We start from the raw sequence: 23716 nt of genomic DNA, 5'->3' as shown, positions 1-23716 counted from the left end.
TCTTCCTACAATATTCTCAATCTTGGTAAATTTATATCCAATCGATATAGTTTGGATATCTGTCCCCACCCAAATCTCAGGTTGAATTGTAATCTCCAGTGCTGGAGGTGGGGCCTGGTGGGAGGTGATTGGATCACGGGGTGGATCTCTCATGGCTTGGTGCTGTCTTTGTGATAGTAAGTTCTCGCGAGATCCGGTCATTTAAAGGTTATGTGGACCCCCCTCACTCTCCCTCTCTCTTGCTCCTGCTTTTGCCATGTGAGGTACCTGCTCCCCGTTAGCCTTCCACTATGATAGGAAGCTTCCTGGGGCCTCCCTAGAAGCCAAGCAGATGCCAGCACCATGCTTCCTGTAAAGCCTACAGAACTGTGAGTCAATTAAACAACTTTTTCTTATAAATTATCCATTTCAGGTATTTCTTTATAACAATGTAAGAACAGCCTAAGAAATCAATCCATCAGTAAACTGTCTTAGTTCTACCTCTGGAACATTTTGCAAATCTCAATCTTTCTCCACATCTGATGCCTTAATATTCCAAGTCACTGCCATCTCTTACCTCCCCTTCTGCAGTAGTTTCCCAGCTGGATTTTCTGCTACTTTAATATCCCCTACAATCTGCTCTCCACACAGCAGCCAGATGATCTGTTTACTACATAAATTATGTGTCACTCTCTGGGTTATAAACTTCTAATGGCTTCCTATCACAATTAGATTGAAACTCCAACCCCATTAGGCCCTGCAAGACCCAGATCCTGCTTACTGTCTGACCTCACCCCACACTTCCCTTGCTCATCATGCTCCAGATTAGAGGCTGGATTGCTTTCTGTTCCTTAAACACACCAAGCTCCTTTCTTTTTCTTTCTATCTATCTATCTATCTATGTATCTATCTATCCATCTAATTTAACTACCTACCTATCTAATCTATCCATCTTTATCACAAGAATCAGAGGTGAAACCATGCTCCTTTCTGATGTAACCTCAGCTGTTACTTCTGTCTGGAAAGCTCATTCCATCCTGATCCCTCCTCCCCATCTTCACGAGGCTGCATTCTTCTTATCATTGTGGTCTCTGCTTATTGTTATGTTCTAACAGAGGCCTTCCCTGCCCATCCTTGCTAGAATAGCTCTCTAGTCAGCCTCCATCATATCAGCTGGCTTTTGCGTCTGAGCACTTATTGCTACTGATATTTCCTTGTTTATTTTCTATCTATTGTCTGTTTCTTTCTCACTAGAATGTAAACTTTCTGAGAGCAGTGATTTTATCTGTTTGGTTTACCACTGTGTTCCTAGCCTCAGAAAAGTGCATATACCTGGTGGGCCCTCAACTAATATTTGATGAATAAATAAATAAAGGTTCAAATAAGATAAGGGAAGTAAATGCAGGAAGCACCATATCATTAGATTATCTGGCACATAAACTAGAATCCCCAACTTCAGTTCATAGTTCAGCATGAAAATGCATTTCCCTTGCTATGTCAGAACGTCTAGACTTGTGGAAATCCAAATCTGAACAAAGGATGGTGAGGACGGAGGGTGGGCAAGCCCCTTGGTTTTCTCTCCTGCATTTCTACATTCTACCTTTGCTATATTTCACCTGATGTGTTAGTCCATTTTGCATTGTTATAAAGGAAAACATGAGACTGGGTAATTTATAAAGAAAAGAGGTTTATTAGGCTCATGGTTCTGCAGGCTGTACAAGACACATGGTGACAGCATCTGCTCGGCTTCTGGTGAGGCCTCAGGAGCCTTTATTCATAGCAGAAGGCAAAGGGAGCCAGTGTGTCACATGGTGAGAAAGGAAGCAAGAGAGAGGGGAGGTGATGCCAGGCTCTTTTTAAGGATCGGTTCTGGTATGAACCAATAGAGCAAGAACTTTCTCATTACCATGAGAAAGGCACCAAGCCATTCATTAGGAACCTACCGCTATGACTCACACACCTCCCAGAGGCCCCACCTCCAACACTGGGGATCAAATTTCAACATTAGACTTCGAGGGGACAAACATTCAAACTATATCACCTGGGGATCCACCCACTGACCTGGATGATTAACATTGGGCAGTTCCACCTTCTTGAATGGTGATATCACTCCACATCCACAGTAGAGGTTTGGACAGAAGGCAAAGAATAAGCTCATCAGAACATCCTACAAGAAATGCAGACTTATTAATAGCAAGGAGAGCTGCTTTCTGCAAGATAATTCAGTTAGTTTGTTCAGGCTGCTTTAACATAATACCATAGACTTGGTGGCTTAAACAACAAACATTTATCCCTCTTAGTTCTGGAGACTGAGAAATAAAAGATTGAGATGTTGGCAGATTTGGTGTCTAGGGAAGGCCCACTTCTTGGCTCATAGACAGCTGTCTTTTCATTGTGCCTTCACATGGCAGAAAGGGGTGGGGGAACTCTGTGGGTTCTCTTTTATAAGGGTACAAATCCTATTCATAAGGGCTCCACCTTCAGAAGCTAATTACTTCCCAAAGGCCCCATTCTCTGATACCATCATATTGAGGGTTAGGATGTCAACATGTGAATTTAGAGGATCACAAACATTTCATCCATAAGAGTAATGATCTCTGTTCTACACACTTCCCATACTTGTTCTGAAGATGTGATAAAGAAGTGTGGTCTGCCTATGTAAATCACTACATTATTACACTATTTGCTCCTCATCACTATGTGTTGATGAGAAGCAGAGCAAGTACTCCTAGCAGAATGCCATCAGTGTTCCTCATGCTACAGTACTAAAGACTGAGGCAATTTTTGTTGTCCTCTCCATCCTAGATAACTCAGTATCTCTGTATAAGACTCATTCAACACCTGGTCTCACCATTCTACAGTATCGTCATCTTCAATATGCCTCTCCACTCCACTATGTTTCATTTATGTGGTCACACTCTGAACCTTGTCATCACCCCCAAACTATTCCACTTTGGAAACCTCAAGTCTCAAGACCTGAGAATAATTGATGTTCTACTCACAATGCCCTAACCCTCCAGCTCTCATATTCACTGACTCCCATTGTACCTGCTTTTCAGCCCCACCAAGACTTCCTCAAAACTTTTCTCCCTATCTCTTAGGCCCCTTCTGAGCTAAGTTCCTTCATTATTCATCCATACTACTTCCTTCTTCCAAAATCTTAATTTTCATGCCCCACCTGCCAACCCTCAACCCTGGAACAGTCTAGTGCCTGCCTTTCCTGTTTCTAAACACTCAGGGTACTGTGCCCTCATGGAGAAAATAACACAGCAGTTTGATCTGGTGACACCATAAACTTTCAAAATAAGTTGGTTCCTTTGGCCAAATGGCAATCCTATATGCCTCTCCCAATTGCCCTAACTGATACATGAACCTTATTCATGCTTCTTTCTCTCTCCTACATATTCATACTCAATGAATGATATCCTTTTCTATACCATGAGGAAAATGGAGATCTTCATGCATAAAACCTCTCAGCTTTCTGCTCCCCATGTGCAAATAAAGTGAATGTATATCTACAGCTATGGCCGAGATGAACTGCTATTAACTAGAATCTATTCCTTCCCTCCTCCTGGGCTCACAGCTCCACTACATTTCACAACCTCCCTTGCAGTTAGGTGTATCATGTGATGAAATTTTTTGCCACTGGAATTTGAGCATTAGTATTGTCTACCACTTCCATGCCTGGTCTATAAAAATGTTTCACATGCACATCATCATGATCTTTCCCCTTCTGGAAGGCTGTTTGATGATATGAAAACCATGTGTTAAAGATGGCAGAGCTGCCATCAGCTTTGTTCCTTAAATAACTGCATGGGAAGTAGCTGCCTGCCTGTCTTTAAAAACTGCCCTAAAAATGATGTAAGTGAGAAATAAACTTTATTTTTGAGTCATTACAAGCTAAGGTTTATTTTTATAGCAGGTTAGCCTATGCTAATGAATACAATAGCCATTTTTCCTCTCCCAATTCTTAATGGGAAAAATGGCTCTCTGCTGTCCTGTCCCAGGGAATCCCTCTGCCTGAACTCTGGACTCCAGCCCCACCCCAAGCCCTGTTTCATCAATTATTTACTCTCTCCTCTAGGTCTCAACTTATCCTCTCCTGGCTCTTTTCCCTCAGCACACAGACATGCTCATATCTCTTCTAACAACTATACAAAAAAAATCTTACATTACATGATCTGATATCCTCCTTGTCTAGAATTCTCTTTTCTCCTTCCTTTCATGCTCAAGGCTTTTTTCATCCTACTCTGTACCCCACTCACTCTATGACCTGGTCTCTGTCCCCACCACTGTTGGGAAACTGCTCCAGATTGGGCCCCAGTGACCTAACAGGCTATGGTCATATTTCATGTCTTATCTAACTTGGCATCTTGGCGTAGAAAGCTGTTCCTCCTCCTTCCTTGGTGATCTGTGACACTGAGCTCAGTGGTACTCCTCTTCCCCTCCAGCTGCTCCTTCTAAGTCTCCCTGACAGGTTACTTTTCCTCTGTCTTTGGTAAATGTGGATTCACCTTCTACCCTTATTTCTTCCCACTGCCTGTATATCTCTTTCTAAACAATTTTGTTATTGCCTGTGGTTTAAATGACCATTATTTATAGATGCTAATGCCACACATCCTTGAGCCTCGAACCTATATTACCAACTTCCTTCTAGATATTTCTATCTTTATGGCCCATAGGCACCTCAAACTTAATATGTCCAAACTGAATTCATCATCTTTCCCATTTCCAATAATGACTACTTTTATATTTTCTACTGAGGTGGATGGTAACAATTGCCCATGGGTAACAGTCATCCACTAACCCTCTGAGCTGACTTCCTTCACTATCCATTCATACCACTACCCTCTTCCAGAAGCTTAATTTGTATGCCCCGACCTGCCAACCCTCAACCTGGAACAGTCCAGTGCCTGCCTTCCCTGTCTCTACCCGCCGAGTGTATACTGTTCCCTAATGGAGAAAATCACACAGTGGTTGGTCCGGTGGTACTATATCCAGGCACTCAAGTAAGACACACGGGAGCAAGCCAACCTGGTCTCTCATTCCCCAGACTACTCTGGCTCCAAATCCTATTACATGTATCCACTGAACACCTCTACAATACATCTGTTCATCTCCTTTTCTTGCCCACTGCTGAGCTCAGACCTTTTTCATCACTTTCTTAGATCATCTCAGTCATTTCTGGACTATTCTTCCTGTGGGCAGCCTCACCTTCCTCCTCCAGCCTAAAGATTTGATATTGTCTCTTTCTTTGTTGATATTCATTTATGGGATTTTTTTTTCTTTAGTGTCTTTTTCAAACTAAAAAGTAATATATTCTCATTGTAAAATAGTTTATAAGGCTATTCAAAAAAATTAAAGTCACCCCATATCCAGTCCTTAAATTTTACCCCCAAATACATATAGACATAGTTTTTTCTAAAAATAGGATCTTATTACACATGCCATATTTCTCTATGGCATATTCTATTTTAGGAGGAACTTTTTTTTCATATTTTAACGTCTCTAAAATCACAATGTGTCATACAATCAATGGTTCTTAGGTTTGGTTACATACAGCATTGTTATACAATGTACTCTTTTTACTTATTAATATTAGTCATGATTCCAAACCAACACTTACTTCCAGGAGATCTTTCTAAAGTACAAATCCGGTCAGGTTGCTACCCTTGGGAAAATTCTTCCAAGCCGCCTGTGCCCCCAAAGCCCTTCATCTTCTGAATCCCATCTACTTTTTCCCTTTCCAGCACATTCACACACATCGTTTTCCTTAAAGCCAAACAGGCCAAGCAGATCTATTGGCAGTTCATTCCCCAAATAGCGATGGTAGGCCAGATCTTTGCCTTTGCACCAATGTTTTTTCTGCCTTAAAGCCTATTCTCACCTTTTTACTCAAAGTTAGCTCTTCGCTTTTTTTTTTTTTTTTTTTTTTTGAAACGGAGTCTTGCTCTGTTGCCCAGGCTGGAGTGCAATGGCGTGATCTCGGCTCACTGCAAGCTCTGCCTCCCGGGTTCACGCTATTCTCCTGCCTCAGCCTCCCGAGTAGCTGGACTACAGGGGTCCGCCACCAGGCCCGGCTAATTTTTTGTATTTTTGGTAGAGACGGAGTTTCACTGTTAGCCAGGATAGTCTCAGTCTCCTGACCTCGTGATCCGCCCGTCTCGGCCTCCCGAAGTGCTGGGATTGCAGCTGTGAGCCTCCGCGCCCAGCCCCAAAGTTAGCTCTTACTGGAAAATTGTCCTGGTCCCCCAAACTGAGCCTGAGTTCTTCCTTTATGCACCTCCTCTCAACTTCTCCAGTATGTGGTGCATGTCTCTGTTAAATCACTTAGCACTCAGGTTCATGCCATTTTTCTTGTTGCTGCTACTAAATAGAGAGAAATAGTGAGTTCTCAAATACACTTTCTTCTTTATACCCATTTCCAACAGTGTCAGGACAATGTAGGAGCTTCATAAATATTTTTGGAAATAATGAACTGTATATGCGGGAGGCAGGAAAATGCTCCCTGAGATAACATAAAGAGGTTTCTAATTAACCATCCCTTTATCCTGGGACAAGAGAAAGAGGAGAAGGTCTGGACACCAAAGTACCTGGGAATCCAGAAATCTAAGTCAATCAGATTTTTTTTTTCTTGTTGACTCCAATCCTATTAATTCCACCCTCAACTAAAAATAATCTGATTTCAACAACCGTATGCTTTGTAATCTCCCCTCACCTGGACCTCCACTTCCTTTCACTCTAGTCTTTCTACGTCCTTTGAGTCAAAACCTCAGTCCACATTATGGCTTTCTTTTGCAGCTAGCCCCTTATTTTCTAACCAGATGTTTTAAAAAGTAGCAAAGACAGATGCTTTCCACTTGCCATTCTAAAATGCGCACTTAAGTCTTCCATTTGGTCTTCCTCTTGCCTTAGGTATGGACTCACCTTACTCAGTCCCAACAAGACTCTATACCAGCAAATAAATTCAAAAGAAAACTGAAGTTTAATACAAAACCTTAATTTTAATAACTATCCTAAAGGCTTGATGTTATGTAAAGACATCAGTGGAAACCACTATCCCTCTCTCAACCCAGTATTGGGTTTGGATCCTAGAAAATACCAAAAATAGACAAAAATGTTTCCAGTTCTTTTTTTCTGACCTAGATAATTTAACGCCAAAGATTCATTCCTAGAGAAGTACTAGGATATTTTGGGGGATTTAAAATCAAGCTCAGTTAATGTGGTCTATAGGGCAGTCACTAAGACTGGTCCATGCTAAAACATGTCTTTGTCAACAATTGTAGGGCCAACACACATACTTTCAATACTTTCTCTTGGTGAGAAGAATAGGAACTATGAATAATCAGAAATAGAAGAGCAAAAGGAAAAGTGAAAAGATGAAAAGAGTCCATGAAAAAAGAGAGGCAAATTACAGGGAAGGAGAAAATCAAGGTTTTTGAATGGGAAATACAGTGGACATAAGAGGATCTGAGAAATAGACATATTTCCTGTCAGTAGAAGCTGAAGGTAAACAAGGATGTCTTGTAACAGAAAGAAATGGGAAGGCCAAGTTAAAGAAAAGAATGAAAGAAGGCTTGGAACTAAAACAGGTAAAGAGATAATGACAGTGAAAACTATCTCAGGCATGTCAAGAGGACTGATAAGAAATACTGAGGGACATCCAGGATCTCACATCAAAGACAAAAGCGTCAACATGTAGAGAGAGAAAAAGGAAGAGGGATCCCAGCTGTTAGGGGGAAAACGTGCTGTTAAAGACAGCTCTAGTCTGCATTTTGAACCTTACATTCTGAAAGGAAGGACTTCACCAAGCCAACACAAAACACAACAAATCTCTGCTGTTCACACATTTTAGAGTAAATAAAAGCAAACTAATGCTACACATCAAATACCTTAACTGGCGAGACATAATTCCTAGTTCATTTGAGCCGCCGGGGGCAAGAAGCTATCAAAGTGATTTTATTTTTCCAGCACCTTAATGTGAGACAAGTATGAAGGAAAGACAAGTATGAAGGGAAAAGGCCCAAACCAGTATTGGCCAGCAGTAATTTTCAGAGTGATTTCTTTCTTCAATATAGACTTGGATGTATTTGGACCCCTTGGAGGGGGCGCCGGAGAAGCGGCCCAGAAAGTATTTCCATCTTAAGAAAAATTTAGTTTGGATGCAAAGTGAGTTTTGCGGACCTCAATACAGCCTCGAGAAATCTGAAATACTCCTCTACAGCGTTAATAAAGAAATATAAGTCAAATTGCCTGTTAACTTGCAGCTTCTCCTTCTCCCCCTTCGGCTTCAGCCTGAACTCATCAAAGCACCGGAGGACAGGAACGGTCCTTCTATCGCTTTTGTTTCCTGCGTGGCGGAGACTTAGAAGAACGGCCGATCGCCTACCTGCCTTCCACTTCCCCGGCCGCAGAGCGGTTTGCTGCCGGCTGGGTTCGCCGCCAACCTCACCTACCGGTAGTCTCTCCGGTCTGACTCTTCTGGGATGGGTGGCGGGGGGTGGGGGAGACCTCAGGGGGCGGAGGGACACGAGGAGGCGGGCCTGGCCCTTCCCCCAGAGCCAGGGAGGAGGCGCAGGCAGGGCGCAGGTGAAACCGACTCGGCCCTATCCCGGGAACTTTCGCGGTGGGGACTCGTTGCGAGAGGCTAGAGTCGCGCAGGTGCGGCCTGGGAGCCGCCCTCTCTCACTGAGACTGCCACGGGGACTCAGCCCGGGGGCCACCCGCAGGGGACCCACGGACCTCCTGGCGCGCTCACTGGCAGTGGGCAGCGCTGGCCTCCGCTGCTGATGGGGGCGGCTAGTGCCGCCCCGGGCGCAGGTGACACTCGCCCGGCCAGGGTTTCCTCTGGCTGGGGAGAGCCCCGGGAGGGCGAGACGCAGACACCTCAGGGGCGGAGGACAAGGCAGCGATGGCCCGAGAGCTGAGCCAGGAGGCACTACTGGACTTTCTGTGCCAGGCTGGGGGCCGCGTGACCAACGCTGCCTTGCTGAGCCACTTCAAGAGCTTTCTCCGAGACCCTGACGCGTCCCCCAGCCAGCACCAGCACCGCCGCGAGCTCTTCAAGGGCTTCGTCAACTCGGTCGCCGCAGTGCGCCAGGACCCCGACGGCACCAAGTACGTGGTGCTCAAGAGGAGGTACAGGGACCTTTTAGGGGAGGAGGGGCTGCAGCGACCTCGCGAGCCGCCCGCGGCCCCCCACAGTGCAGGGGGAGCTGCGCCCTGCTCCCCGCGAGGCGCGCGCGGGGGGCAGTCGCCCCAGCAGCAGCCCAGGCGGCCGCGGCGCGAGAAGGAGCCGGAGGAGGAGCCAGCAGGTGCAGAAGCCAGAGCCGCCGACGCAGCTTGCAATGGACTCCCGGTCAGCGGCTCCCGCGCGGCACCCGGGAAGGGCGGCGGATCGAAGGGCAGTCCCGGACAGAGGGCGCCGGTGCCCGCAACTGCAGCGGCAGGGGCCCAGGCGGGAGCGAGGTGCGCGGCGGCGGGGACACAGGGCCACTGCTGCTGGGAATGCCTCCAGAACAACCTGGCGGGGCTCCCGGGAGAGCTCGGCGCGCTCCCGGACTCCGCCACCGCGGAGGAGAAGCCTGCACGGGCTCTGCCTGCCCAGGATGGCCGCGGGGCTTCCAGGGAGCCGGAAGAAGGAGCGCTGGCTGAGCCCGCGCCTGTGCCTGCAACGCATCGCTCGCCTCTCGCCACCGTCGAGGCTGCGACGAGCAGGGCTTCCCCGCCTGCTCTCCTGCCCGGCCCCGCCCCACGCGGAGACCGGCCGGAGCTGCTGACCCCCAGCTCTCTGCATTATTCGACCCTGCAGCAGCAGCAGCAGCGCACTCGAGAGTGGGTGGCCAGGCACCCGCAGGTGCCGGAGGCCCGTGATCAGGGCCCTGTCCGCGCCTGGTCGGTGCTGCCAGACAACTTCCTCCAGCTGTCCTTGGAACCTGGCTCCACGGAGCCTAACTCAGAGCCGCCAGACCCCCGCCTTTCCTCGCACTCTCTCTTTCCTGTTGTTCCGGATGAGCCCTGGGAATCCTGGGCGGGGAACCCTTCATTGACTGTCTTTCGCAGCATTCGTTGTCAGCTGTCCCTCCAAGATCTGGATGACTTTGTGGACCAGGAGAGTCATGGCAGTGAGGAGAGCAGCAGCGGGCCCAAAGACTCACCAGGGGCTTCTGAAGAGGGGCTGCAGGTTGTTTTGGGAACCCCAGTTCGGGGGAAGCTCAGGAATCCAGCTGGGGGCCTTTCTGTATCTCGGAAGGAGGGCAGGCCCAGTTGGAGCCCTCAGGATCTCAGAAACAGAGGAGATGGTCACATCTCTCAGCAGGTTCCTGCGGGGGCTAATGGCCTTGCAGGGCACCCCCTGGAGCCTTTGCCTTGGCCAGTTCCTAAGTTAAGGAGGTCCCTCAGGAGGAGCTCTCTGGCAGGGAGAGCCAAATTGTCCTCCTCTGATGAGGAGTACCTTGATGAGGGCTTGCTGAAAAGAAGTCGGCGCCCACCTCGATCCAGGAAGCCCTCCAAGGCAGGAACAGCACCCAGCCCAAGGGTTGATGCAGCTTTATCACCAAAACTTGCAGAGGTTAAGGCTGTTGTGGCTGAGCGGGGTTGGCGACACAGCTTGTGGGCCCCCAGTGGGGAGGGGCCTGCAGCCTGGTCCCCCCACAGAACTTCTGAGCACAAATCATCCCTGGTTCCCCTAGATGCCAGGGAGCATGAGTGGATTGTGAAGCTTGCCAGTGGCTCCTGGATTCAGGTGTGGACTTTGTTCTGGGAGGACCCTCAACTGGCCTTGCACAAAGACTTTCTGACTGGGTACACTGCCTTGCACTGGATAGCCAAACATGGGGACCTCAGGGCTCTTCAGGACTTGGTCTCTGGAGCAAAGAAGGCAGGGATTGTCCTTGATGTAAATGTGAGGTCCAGTTGTGGATATACCCCGCTGCATCTTGCAGCCATTCACGGCCACCAGGGGGTCATCAAATTGCTAGTGCAAAGGTTGGCTTCTCGGGTAAATGTCAGGGACAGCAGTGGGAAGAAGCCATGGCAGTATCTAACCAGTAATACCTCTGGGGAAATATGGCAGCTGTTGGGAGCCCCTCGGGGCAAGCCCATTTTCCCTGTCTATCCCTTAGTTGGAAGTTCTTCCCCGACCAGAAAGGCCAAGAGCAAGGAAATATCTAGAAGTGTCACCCGAAAGACTTCCTTCGCTGCCCTACTCAAAAGTCAGCACAACAAGTGGAAACTGGCCAACCAGTATGAGAAATTCCCCAGTCCAAGGGAAAGAGAAGAGTACAGTGACTGAGGTGGGTCTCTCTGTCCAACACACAGGCAGCACACCCTCACCCTACTCAGTGAGAGAATTCAGGGGGAATAGAAAAGCTGCTGAGAGTTGGTAAAGAGGATGGTGGAGTGAGATGGCAGTGACCTCCCTGGATCTTATGTCACTACATCCTGGACCTCAAGAGGGCCATCCAAGCTTTTTGAAAGCTGAAGGTCCTTGACTGGAGAAACCTAGACAAGGGGCAGGGCCAGGTGCTTGATATCTAGGAGGCATTCTTACTTTTCCCTTGCCACCATGGATCTGGGCACAGTAAGCCATATTGTTTCCCGAAGCAGGAGTCCCAGGCCTTGGCTAGAGAGGGAACAGATGTCTAACAAAAAGAGAAGCAATTCGAGGAATTGATGAAGCACATGCAAAATCCTCTCTGGCTAGCTCTTTGGCTTCTGTTCATTTGAAGAATAAATCTTGGCTGACACTGGGAAGCACCAGGTTTGAAATCAGATGGCTTTCTTTTTCTTTTTTTTGGCATTTAAATCAGTGAAATAAAATTATTACTGGAGAGTAGAGTTCGATTTGAGAGATTCCTCAGCCCTGTTCCCAAGTCTTCTTTTGAACTCCTTGCATGGTGGTTAATAGGTAAAATGATTAATGCCTCCTTTGGGTCTTCTCACTGATCAAAGAAGTTGGGTAAGATCCAGTTATGACTTGGACTCCATTCCCAAGAGGAATGACTGTCATTCAGGCCCTGCTTTTTTGTATCAACCCAAAGGGAACTTTCCAAATGTAAAAACCATTTGGCTCATTTGCATAGTGACTGAAACCATCTTTCATGGAAACTCCCTGTGTAACAAACAGAATTATCATTACTAGTTTTCAGTAGGTTTGAATGGCCAACGTTTGTACTCATAAAAAGAGAGAAATGACTTTACTCTGGGGAAACAGTAAGGGTTAAGAGAATGCATCTTTACCAGGACTATCTAAGCTGCTAAATATAATTTTATTTGCACTAAAGTTGTTGCCAATTAAGATTAAATATTAGCCTTTAAGTACTCTATATCTAACATGAAATGCTCCTTTTTAATTGCTTTTGAAGGGACTGATAACTTGTGAGTTCATGGCATGAGAGAATGTCTAGTCTATAAACATCAGTAGAACATCAAGATTTCAGAATAAGTTCAAAGAGGGCTGAAATACATGTTCAAGTGGAAATTGTTAATTTTTTATGGGAATGTTTTCATGACATGTGGCAATGATGCTGTATTTTAAGTCTTTTTGTGTTTCTTCTGGTTATTTTCCCCAATTAAAAGATTAATAGATCTTCATAATTTATTGTACTTATGCTGATTACTGTTTCTTTCTTTACAAAATTGTGTCTCAGCGAATGCCAAATATTATTTCTTTGATTTTTTACTTTATGATTTTGCTGAAATAAATATATCTCTTCTGCTAGAAAAATAAGCATAATAAATAAATCTAGGAGCTTTTTTCCCTAAAGACCTATATAAGCGATGAAACTTTGTCAAATCAAAGCAAGAAAAATGGTAACCACAGATGGGACACAGTTTGAAGAGATGAAAATTTGAAAGAATACATGATAGACAACTATGCAAATACTCTAGTAAACTAGTAAACATTGTAAACTACTAGTAAGCTAGTGATATTTCAAGGAAAAAATGTCAACTTTTAAAAAAATCCAATGACTGTTTTTACTTTAGCATATTGTTATTACTACATCAATTTATTCAACAGATGTGTTTTGTGTAGTGCTGTGGGATTTATAAAGGTGAGTGGGAGATGACCCCTCCCATCTTGAAATTTAAAATCTAACAATATTTATTGTTGATTGCTTTATACCCTAGCTTTTTTTTTTTTTTGAGACAGAGTCTCAAAAAAAGTTGAGGCTGAAAGTTGCTCAGACTGAAAAGCAGTGACGTGATCCCCACTCACTGCAACCTTTGCCTACCAGGTTCAGGTTCAAGCAATTCTTCTGCCTTGGCCTCCCATGTAGCTGGGATTACAGGCAACCACCACCACTCCCGGCTAATTTTTGTATTTTTGGTAGAGATGGGGTTTCACCATGTTGGCCAAGCTGGTCTCGAACTCCTGACCTTAAGTGATAAGTTGTATGTTTCAATATTCCCAAGGTGCTGGGATTACAGGCGTGAGCCACTGTGCCTGACCTGTACCTATCTTGCTCCCATGATGTCTTTTAAAGCTGCATTATATCAGAAAATAAGCTTGTAAAATGAAGCAAAGAGAAAAGAAAGATAGTACCAGAAATGAGGACAAACAGCAGCAATGCAAGAAAAAATTTTGAAAGTGTCATAAGTACAAAATACATGCTCTGGAGAGAGCACTTGTTTCAGGAGAGAGAGAGGGAGACGGAAAGGGAGAGGGAGAGGGAGAGAAGGAGAAAGAAACAGAGAGAGAGAAGGAGAAACAGAGCGAGAGAAAAAAACAGAGAGAGAGAAAGAGAAACAGACAGAGAGAGATCCTTTTGGGCTGGAAAAATCAGGTAGGGCTTCATAGAGGCCAGGAATCTTTTAATTGAATGATACTAACTTTCCCAAGAAACCAGCTGTGTTAGTTCTACCACATTCTTGACTTCTGCTTCAGTGTGTGATTTACATAGCACTAGTGTGGCTGATTGTTCACTGGTTAGAACACAATCCTAAGTCTCAAGTTGATTCTTATGATGATTCATCATGTCCCTCATACCTGCCTCTGATCAACTCTTTTACATGGTCAATATGGTATGTTGGGGAGGAGTCAGGGGAGAAGAGGGTGTAGAGAGGTGATTAAAACACAGATCTGATCCTGACACCCTCTTACTCATGTTGTAAAGTCCAGGCCAGGAGGGATGCCAGGACTAGCATACTTTCCCAGCTTTCTGCCAGCCACTCCCTGTCATGAACCCCAAACTTAAGCTACATCAGACCTATTGGGATGCTGGTGGCCCTAAACTCTCAGTTTCTGTCTTGTGCTGAATTTCTTTTACTTAGAAAACTCTTTTTGCTATTTTCCTGGTAATCTTATTCCTCAAAGGGTAGTTCAAATGTCATAGCCTATATGAAGATTCTAGGACAAACACCTCCAAGGTGGAAGCTGTATAGCTCCTTCATCAGAATTCTTATAATACTGTGTACATACCTCATTTACAATTTTTGCCACATAGTATTCAAGTAAATTGTATGTCTCAATATTCCCGAAGATTTTGGACATCTGGAGATTAGTGAATATGTTTTCAATTCATCTAGATTTCCAGATATTTATGGAGCATCTACTGTGTGATAAAGACACAATTCCTGCCTTCAAGAGCTCACAGTCTACTGGGGAAGGAGATGTAAGGGTTGGGTCACTGAAAATTGCTTCTAGCACAGTGAGGTAAGTGCACAGATATGTGTGTGTGTCAAGACTCTGGGAATTCAGAGAAGGGGACGTTTATGAAGCATTTTCCATGTGCCAGTCTCTTTGGTTATGCTGGAAATACAACATTTAGTAGAATATACCTATTTCCTGCTCTGATGATGCTTTTCTGGATTGGGGAAGTCAGGAGGCAAAAAGGAAGTTAGATAAGCTCTGAAGGGTGAAGTGGAGAAAGAGTTCTGGAAGAATATCCCAGGAGAGGGCAGGGACCTGACCAAAGCCATAGAGTGATTTGAGGATACTGAGCCACATAATGTGGCAGAAGTGAGGCAGCGCAGAAAGACATGAAGCTAGAAAGGTCATTTAGGACTAGGTTGAAAGAAGGGTCTTTTTGACCTCAGGAAATACAGGCATTTTCTAGGAAGCCAAGGATTGTGAAAACTCCTCCCAGAAAAACTTAGTGTTATTCCAAATCGAGATGTTTTCCTGAAGTCTTAATTTGAAGACAAAAAATGTATCAAAGTATCAGATTAAATGTGCTTAAAGTTTCTCTTTCAAATTTTTCTTAGGTCTTCAGTGTGGTTAATGCTTATTTGCTAGCACATAGTGGTAAGCAACAAAGTAAGTTAACAAATGGCAATTTCACTTTAAAAGCAAACATTAGAAATTGTTGATAAGCTTAGCTCAACACTTTTTTTTTTTCATTTTAGCAGTTGTATGAAAGCTTGTATATAGATTCATTTATTCCTGTATCTTCTCAATTGTTTCTTTCTTGTATTTGCCCTTTTTCTTTCCTACTTGGCAAGATTTGACTTTCTGTTCATGGATTTTTTTTATGGTCTTTGTCTACTTTTAGCCTAGTGATAATCACTTTTCTGGGGTGAATGCCTACAGGGACAGTTGTACCATTAGCCTTTTGCTGCTGCACCCATTCAGTGTAGATGACATCTTTCTTCCTGTAAACCTTGAGTACGTTGCCAATTTGCTGACCTTTATAATGTCCTTGTACAGTCTGAACTTCATCATCCTTCCGGATGGTCATGGATCAAACATCATACTTCTGTCTTAGCTCTTTGGAAAGAGGGGAAGACATAATCTTCTTGCAAATGTAGGAAAGTGCATTGAAATGCCTTTTGCAGTTCTTGCTTCAGTTAGAAGTCACGAAAGCACTGAATTTCACTTTGGCCACTCTCGCTTCAGTGATGGATGCAAAAGTTGCTCAACACTTTTTGTTGTAGTCATAAAGTAGTGAATTTTAGTGTAATAAATGTACTGTAAATATTAAGTATATATACTCTAGTCTTATTTTATGATAGTAAAATTGCTTATAGTTCAACATTTCAGTGTGTTACACATAGCATGCTGTGAATTCCGGATGCCTTGATTCCTCTATACATTTTTGGGTTTTTTGAGGCAGGGTCTCACTTGGTAACCCAGGCTAGACTGCAGTGTTGCCATCATAGCTCACCGTAACTTCAAAGTCGTGGGCTCAAGAGATCCTCACACCTCAGCCTCTCTAGTAGCTGGGACTATAGGTATACAGGTATACACCATCAGACTCAGCTATTTTTTTTTTTTTTTTTTTTTTTTAGAGACAAGGTCTCTTTGTTACCTAGGCTATGTTGCCCAGGCTGGGTCTCAAACTCCTGGTCTCAGCTTCGCAAAGCACTGAGATTACACGTGTGAGCCACCACACCTGGCACCTGTACATCTTTTTTGTTGTTGTTGAGACATGGTGTCCCGCCGCCACCCAGGCTGGAGTGCAGTGACGCAATCTCAACTCACTGCAGTCTTGACCTCCCAGACTCAAGCCATCCTCCCATCTCAGCTTCTGGAGTAGCTGGAACTATAGGCACACACCGCTGCACCTAGCTAATTTTTTAATTTTTTTGTAGAGATGAAGTCTCACTATGTTGCCCAAGCTGGTCATGAACTCCTGAGCTTAAGCAATCCTCCAGCCTCAGCCTCCCAAAGTGCTGGGATTACAGATATGAGCCACCATGTCCAGCTCCCCCTGTACATTTTTAAAAAGTAACTTTACACGTATAATACAATTCACCTATTTTAAACGTACAATTCAATGATTTTTAGTATAATCACACTTATGCAACTATCACCACATTAAGTTCCTGTATAAATCTGAGAGCCACTGATCCAGGCAACAGGAAGCCATTGAAGGTTTAATGCAGGAGAGTGACATATAAGCTGGGGTGAAACAAAGATTCTTCTTGCTGCAGTAAAGAAGATAAACTAGAAGCAGAGATCAGTGAAACTATTGTATTATCTTAGTTTCATATTGGGAATATCAGGAATGTTGACTCAATAAGGTGTTATCCATTGGATTGGATGTATACAGTGAGGAAAAAACTTTGTTGGTGGGGCTGATTTAGTTGATAAGAATTGAGAATTAGGTAAGATGTAAAAGAGTTTCTCCATTTCTTCTCACCCTCAAAATACCCTGGTTTTGTCAATTTTTTTTCTTTTTTTTTGGCAAAGTCTCGTTCTGTTGCCCAGGCTGGAGTGCAGTGGCATGATCTCAACTCACTGCAACCTCCACCTTCCGGGTGCAACAATTCTCATGCCTCAGCCCCCTTAGTAACTGGGATTATAAGCGTGAGCCATCACACCTGGCTAATTTTTTTTTTTTAATTTTTTTTGAGACAGAGTCTTGCTCTATCGCCCAGGCTTGAGTGCAATCTTGACTCACTGCAACCTCCACCTCCCAAGTTCAAGCTATTCCCCTGTCTCAGCCTCTGGATTAGCTGGGATTACAGGCGTGTGCCACCACATCCAACTAATTTTAGGTTTTGTTTGTTTGTTTTTGTTTTTTGTTTTTTGAGATGGAGTTTCTCGTTGCCCAGGCTCCCTGCAACCTCCGCCTCCCAAGTTCAAGTGATTCTCCTGCCTCCAGTGATTCTCCTGGAGACCAGCTAATTTTTTGTATTTTTAGTAGAGACAGCGTTTCGCCATGTTGGCCAGGCTGGTCTCCAACTCCTGACCTCTGGTGATCCACCCGCCTCAACCTCCCAAAGTGCTAGGATTACAGGCGTGAGCCACCACATACCCAGCCCTAATTTTAGTATTTTTAGTAGATATGGGGTTTCACCATGTTGGCCAGGCTGATCTCAAACTCCTGACCTTAGGTGATCTGCCTGCCTCGGCCTCCCAAAGTGCTGGGATTACAGGCGTGAGCCATTGTGCCCGCCGTAATTTTTGTATTTTTAGTTGAGATGGGGCTTTGCCATGTTCACCAGACTGGTTTCGAATTCTTGGCCTCAAGAGATCCGCCTGCCTCGGCCTCCTAAAGTGCTGGATTACAGGTGTGAGCCATCATGTCTGGCCTGGTTTTGTAATCAAATTACTTCATTCCTGTCACGACCATCTAAGTTCATGGTGGCACTGAATCCAGAGTGTAAATTCAATCTCTGTACAAGCTGTTTTGCATAGCAGTGCTGCTGTGTACACTTGGGTTTTTCAACATCAAAACAAATTTAAAATGCTTAAGGAAAGGTTGATAATGTAAGTACGTAAGCTCATGGCAATGAAGCTAGATTGCCTGGCTCCTGTCCTGATTTGGACAAGACCTTCAACTTCTTAGTTTTGTCATTTGTAAGATGGAAATAATACCAATAGAAAATGGGTTTTCTGAGAGGATAAAATGAATTTATACCTGAACAAAGTTCATAGAAAATGTCTGGCACATAGTAGATCCTCAGTAAACATTTGGTATTATTATTTTTAACACCATTCAAAATATACAGTCCACTTAAATTTCCATCTATGCAGAAAGCAAAGAAATCTAGTCGATTAAAAAGGTGCTGCTAAAAATTTATTGATACAGCTAAATAATTTTCATTATGCTTCCATACAAGAAAGATGTCTGGGTTTCTCGCTTCAAATGAAAAAGACTATTTAACTATCTCTTGTGTGTAACAATCATTAGCTATTATGTCATTAAACAGAATTATGTCCAATTAAAGTCACATAAACTAATTCCAGTCAAGTTAGAAGCTCTGATGTTGTCTGGAACTGAAACTCAGACAGAGCTCTGAAGGAATCAGGCTTATGGAGAGGTGAGGGGTGTGTGTGTGTGTGTGTGTGTGTGTGTGTGTGTGTGTAATGCTACTATCACTCATGAATTGGAAAAATCTAACTGGAACCATGCAGTAAACTTTATCAAATTTCTACTAAATTTGGTCACAATGAAGTCAGTGAGTTGGATTAAAAAGTATTGATCTGACTATTCCTCCTTCATGATGTGAAAATAACACTTCCTGATCTCTAGCTACCAAGCTTGACTCCTATTTTCTACTTTTTTTTTGGGGGGGGGGTGGGGGGGTGGGGGTTGATCCTTTCATTTATTCAGACTTTACTCATCATCACATTCTGAGCCCCTTTCTGCGTCTACCTCAGCGTCCTCACACAACTCACAGGCTAGAGAGGACTTCAAAGTGTGATCACAGCACTGAGGGATCCCAAGTTAGGCAAAAGGGCCTGGGGGAGTGGTGAGGATCCAGCAGGGCCTCATAAAGAAGGTGACATCTGAGCTGGGTCTCCAAGAATGAGCCATCACTTAGCCAGGGCCTCTGTTTCCATATTGAATCATTGGAATACAATTTGCTGAATTCAACAGATTGATGACCTGGGCTCAGGTTAATTAGCTTTGTTTATGTTTTACTTTTGTTTTCTCTGTCTCCCCTGCTAGGCTATCATCCCACAAGAATGCAGACCTCTGCCTGCTTCACTCCCTGCTGTGCTTCCACATCTGGAGCATGCAGTAGGACCTCAGAGAATGTGTGCTGGAAGAGGGAACACTGATCGGAATTTGTCCTCTGAATGTGCCCACTCACGCTGCAGTGTCAGCTCCTTGAGGACAGCAATGTCATCAGGCCTGTTGATCCCTGAATCAGCACCTAGAAGGGTTTGGCACATGGTAGGTGCTCACTGACTGGCTGATTACAACAGGACACAGCAGCAGGCCTTGAAGCTGGGAGTGAACCCCAAATCCTACCTTCAAGCAGGAAGCCCTGCTCCTTTGTATTAGGCGTGAAATGGGGCCTGTGAAGGAGGCGGCAGGAGGTGGGGGAAATGCTGCCATGGGTTCTTGTGTACACAGAAGACAGTGGCATGGGAAGACGTGAGCAGGCATATCCAGGAAATGAACAGAGGACTAAGACTCAACCCTGAACCTGCTCTCTTAGGTGTCACACCCTCTCCCACTGGAAGCAGGTGAGCGGCTCCCAAGTTCCCTTGGAGATAGAGGCCACATGACCTCAACCTGGCCAATCAGCAGAGCCCATTCTCTTCAGCCATAGTGATTGGCTGAGGTCTGGGCACTTAACCAATCCCGTGCAGAAGGTCAGATCTCCAGGTTGGAACCCTGGGTGAAGAGAAGCTTAATTTCTGTTAGGTTGCTGGAGTGGTTGGTGCCATCTTGTCACCGTGAAGGGAAAGCCCACCCAAGAATGACACCAACATAGAGGGAAGTAAGCAGAGCCAAGAGGTTGGCAGAGGTGGTTCCTGGTGCCATTATCCAGCACCCAGCTACCGACCAGGTGAAGTTGGCCTTGCACATAGTCGCTGGCACTGGAGTGACCCATAGGTCACACACAAAAGTCTGCAGAGCAACTCCAGCTGTGCTCTTTCGTTTTCACAATTAGCAACGTTTTTATAGGTAGCATTCTTGGTTTCCTAGTTAGGATTTGTAGCTAGAAGTTTACCATGCAGCAGGGCCTTACGACCATCTCTGCTGATGAGGAGACCCTTACTGATCATTATAGGCTCCTCGAGATCGTCAGCCAGGACAGCTTCACCAAGGTGAATGAAGTTCACCAAGTGCCTTCTCACTGGGACCAAGGTGGCTGTGGTCATCCCAAAAGGGCAGCAGAACTCCTCCTCCCTCTAGAATCTATTCCATGGGGTGACCCCAAGGTCATCAGGCTCTTTCGACACCACAGACACTTTGTTCTTAGCCATGGAGTATGCCAGCAGAGCAGAGCTGGTCCGCTACATCCTAGAGTTGGGTTACATGAAGGCGGAAGAGGCCTGAAGCAAATTCCAGCAGATAGTATCAGCCCTCTAGTACCACCAACAGAAGGGGGATATCCACAGGGACCTGAAGCCCAAGAATTTCCTTGTGGTCCATCACAACATAAAAATAACAGCCTTTGGATTTGATACCAGGTTCACCGTAGGCCAGAAGCTGGGCACCTTCGGTGGGAGTCCCTCTTATGTGGTCCTGAACTCTTCCATGGCCAAGCATATGATGGGCCCCAGTGGACATGTGAAGCTGGAAAGTCATTCTTTATACCACGGTAACCAGGGCCTGCCATTTATTGGGCAGACTTTGTGGAGCTGAGGAAGCTGATACTGTGTAAACAATTGTACAAGATCCCACTCTTCGCTCTTCATTTCCAGAGAGCTTCATCAACCTATTTTTGACTGCAGGGAGAGGCCTATACTAGACCACATCATGGAACACTTATGGATCAACACTGGTCAGGAGGAGACACGAAAGTCATTCCAGGAGCTGCTTTCTGATCACCAGGACTCCTGAAAGACAGAGCTCATGGTGTCCATGGGATATGAGGCAGACCACATCCAGTCCTTGTTAGAACAACAATTTGATGATACCATGGCCTGGTACTGAGTCCTGGGCTACAGGAAACTTGATGCAGGGCTCCATCATCAGAGTGAAGTCTTTGCCTTCAGTGGATCCCACCCAACAGTCACTAGCCTTTCCCATCACCTGAAAGAAACTCTTATGCTTTCACCTACAAAACTGGTTAAGAACATTGGGAAAACGTGCACAGTTCACATGTTCTTCATTTGTTCACCCTTAAGTGTCCAGTGTCATGTCATTCATGCTGGTCTAAATATTGTGGGTTGACATAAAATTTGAGGTATAGTAAGGCCAACAGGTCAGGAAACGAGTATTGTGCAACTGAAAAGATAATTTGTTGCCCACAGTTCCCAAGAGGACGGGCACACAACATGCAGGACCACACAGGGAAGCACCAGTGGGGGTCAGTAAGCAGAGGGATGGGGAGAGCTGTGGGCAAGAACCTTTGTTGTGCTTCCTTCTCAATTTTGCCCAGGAAAAGCTCCTTGGCAACAGCTTGGATGGGTGGACTGGTGAACAGCAGGTGCCAGCACATGGTGAATGCCACTGAAGGCTGACAGGAATGCACCTCCCTTAGGGTAGGCTGCAGGAGCCCAGTGCTTCTCATGCTACCCTGGTTGCTGTGGCCACTGCTGCCATTTCCTGCTCAGCACTTCAGCATCTGGTCTGTGCAGCCTGATGATGCCCTCTCTCTTCTACTTTTAAGACTTGTGTGTTTTGTAAAGGCCTTACTGTATGTAAATTAGTTCTCAATTTAAAAAGAAAATACCAAGACAAGTAAGGAGAAGTATTTTTCAAATGCCTATTGGGGCCAAAGCCGCGACTATTTTGAAAGTGTCTAGTTCTTCCATGTACTCTCTTTTCTTTCTTTCCTTCCCTTTTTCCTTTCCTTGTCTCCTTTTTAGAACAGTGAACACTCCCAAATCTAGCAAGTACTAGCAGGTATTTCTGTACCATCACTTTTTGAAAACTATAATTGTTAATCTTACAGGATTTGAAGGTTTTTGCTGTTTGTGTCCCAAAATACAATTAGCTTCTAGTGAATTCTTATCCTTTGGTGTCAACTAGGGAAACATTTCAGGGACATAAATATTGTGAACCAGGTGACATGCCATCATCCCACAATGGGTCTCACTGCCTAAGAGAATGGGCCAGTCATGATAGGGGTAAGACAAGGATTTCATTCTATGACCCTGCTAATGGGCCAGAAATAGTCCCATTTTCTTAGTTATTTGAGGACTGAGAACTTCTCAAGACTTAGTGAATCACATGAGGGTGTTCAGATCAGAGTACAGTATTCAGACTTTCTGATTAAAACTGACTTTTAAAAGTGAGCAAAATGAGTATTCTGCACTGACAGCTTTGCCTGCACTAATGGTTCACGGAGAGTCACGTGGATTTTTCTTCCTGGAAAGGGCCACAGGAATAGCCATGCCTTTACAGTGTTTGCATGTTGAGTGGATGTTCTTAGTTTTCCACCTAGTTTGACTCTAATAGGTTATATGGAAAATATAAAACCTCTGTGAACCTTGATTTTTCTGTGGAAAGGAGAGAAGAGGAAAGAGAAAAACATACCAATAGTATCAAATCAGCCTCAGGTCTTCAGGGCAGACAGCACTAAAATACACAATATTACTAATGAGTAGCTATAAATGGGGGCTGGGGGAGAACAGAAGGCTGATTTTGCTTTATCTGTAGGCCATATATTCTCACAATAATGACTTTAACTCTGGACTCCTAGGGGGCCATATTAACTAAGTAATGTTTCATAGAAATGTGTAATTAACCTATCTGTGGAGGCTCTTTCCATGAATTATGGAAAGATCACAAAATATTGCCCTGGTTTTCTTGGGCAAGATTCCTGATACCCATCAAAAATTCTTGGGAAAGCTGAGTCTAGAACTACTTTTCAAATTTTGGGTGTACACATATCTTTCAGGAGCAGTGTGTCTATTATGGATGATCTTACACAAGCATTTTCTCTTCTGATCTTTGTTCTTATTAGTTAATTGTAAAATTCAATCAGGAACTGACAAAGGGGTTGAAACCCAAGTCTACTTGCTACTTGTTAGAATCTTTGAATTATTTGAGGTTTTAATCATCAGTATTGTATTAGTCCGTTCTTACACTGCTATAAAGAACTACCTGAGACTGGGTAATTTATGAATAAAAGAGGTTTAATTGATTCACAGTTCTGCAGGCTGTATAGTAAGCATGGCTGAGAGGCCTCAGGAAACTTAAAATCATGGTGGAAGGCAAAGGGGAAACAAACACATCTTAACCATGGCAGACCAGGAGAGAGGGAGAGAGAGGAAGTGCCACACACTTTTAAACCATCAGATCTGGTGAAAACTCACTATCATGAAAACAGCAACCGGGAAGTCCACCCCCATGATTCAATCACTTCTCATCGGGCCTCTCCTCCAACACACGGGGATTACAATTCGAGATGAAATTTGCATGGGGACACACAGCCA

At 44.7% G+C, this 23716-nt stretch overlaps 1 protein-coding gene, 1 long non-coding RNA gene and 1 pseudogene across 2 annotated transcripts; 2 read left to right on the top strand and 1 right to left on the bottom strand.

Annotated features, from left to right (window-relative positions):
* Nucleotides 1-8549: 8549 nt before the first annotated feature.
* Nucleotides 8550-12576, top strand: LOC105477251 (sosondowah ankyrin repeat domain family member B). The gene has a single exon (XM_011733663.3). It carries the CDS (start codon nt 8891-8893, stop codon nt 11270-11272), a length of 2382 nt encoding a protein of 793 aa, XP_011731965.2. The 5' UTR covers nt 8550-8890; the 3' UTR covers nt 11273-12576.
* Nucleotides 12577-15358: 2782 nt separating this feature from the next.
* Nucleotides 15359-19549, bottom strand: LOC112425823 (large ribosomal subunit protein uL24 pseudogene; annotated as a pseudogene).
* A 7-nt stretch (nt 19550-19556) lies between these two features.
* LOC105477252 (uncharacterized) lies at nt 19557-22016 on the top strand. The gene is made up of 2 exons (XR_984581.2): nt 19557-20172; nt 21065-22016. It is a non-coding gene; the product is annotated as an uncharacterized lncRNA (long non-coding RNA).
* The last annotated feature ends 1700 nt before the right edge of the window (nt 22017-23716 follow it).

The sequence above is a fragment of the Macaca nemestrina genome, chromosome 3 (genome assembly GCF_043159975.1).
Source record: "Macaca nemestrina isolate mMacNem1 chromosome 3, mMacNem.hap1, whole genome shotgun sequence".
Lineage (NCBI taxonomy): Eukaryota > Metazoa > Chordata > Mammalia > Primates > Cercopithecidae > Macaca > Macaca nemestrina.
Note: the sequence above shows the minus strand (reverse complement) of the source record. Positions and strands in the feature narration are given on the sequence as shown.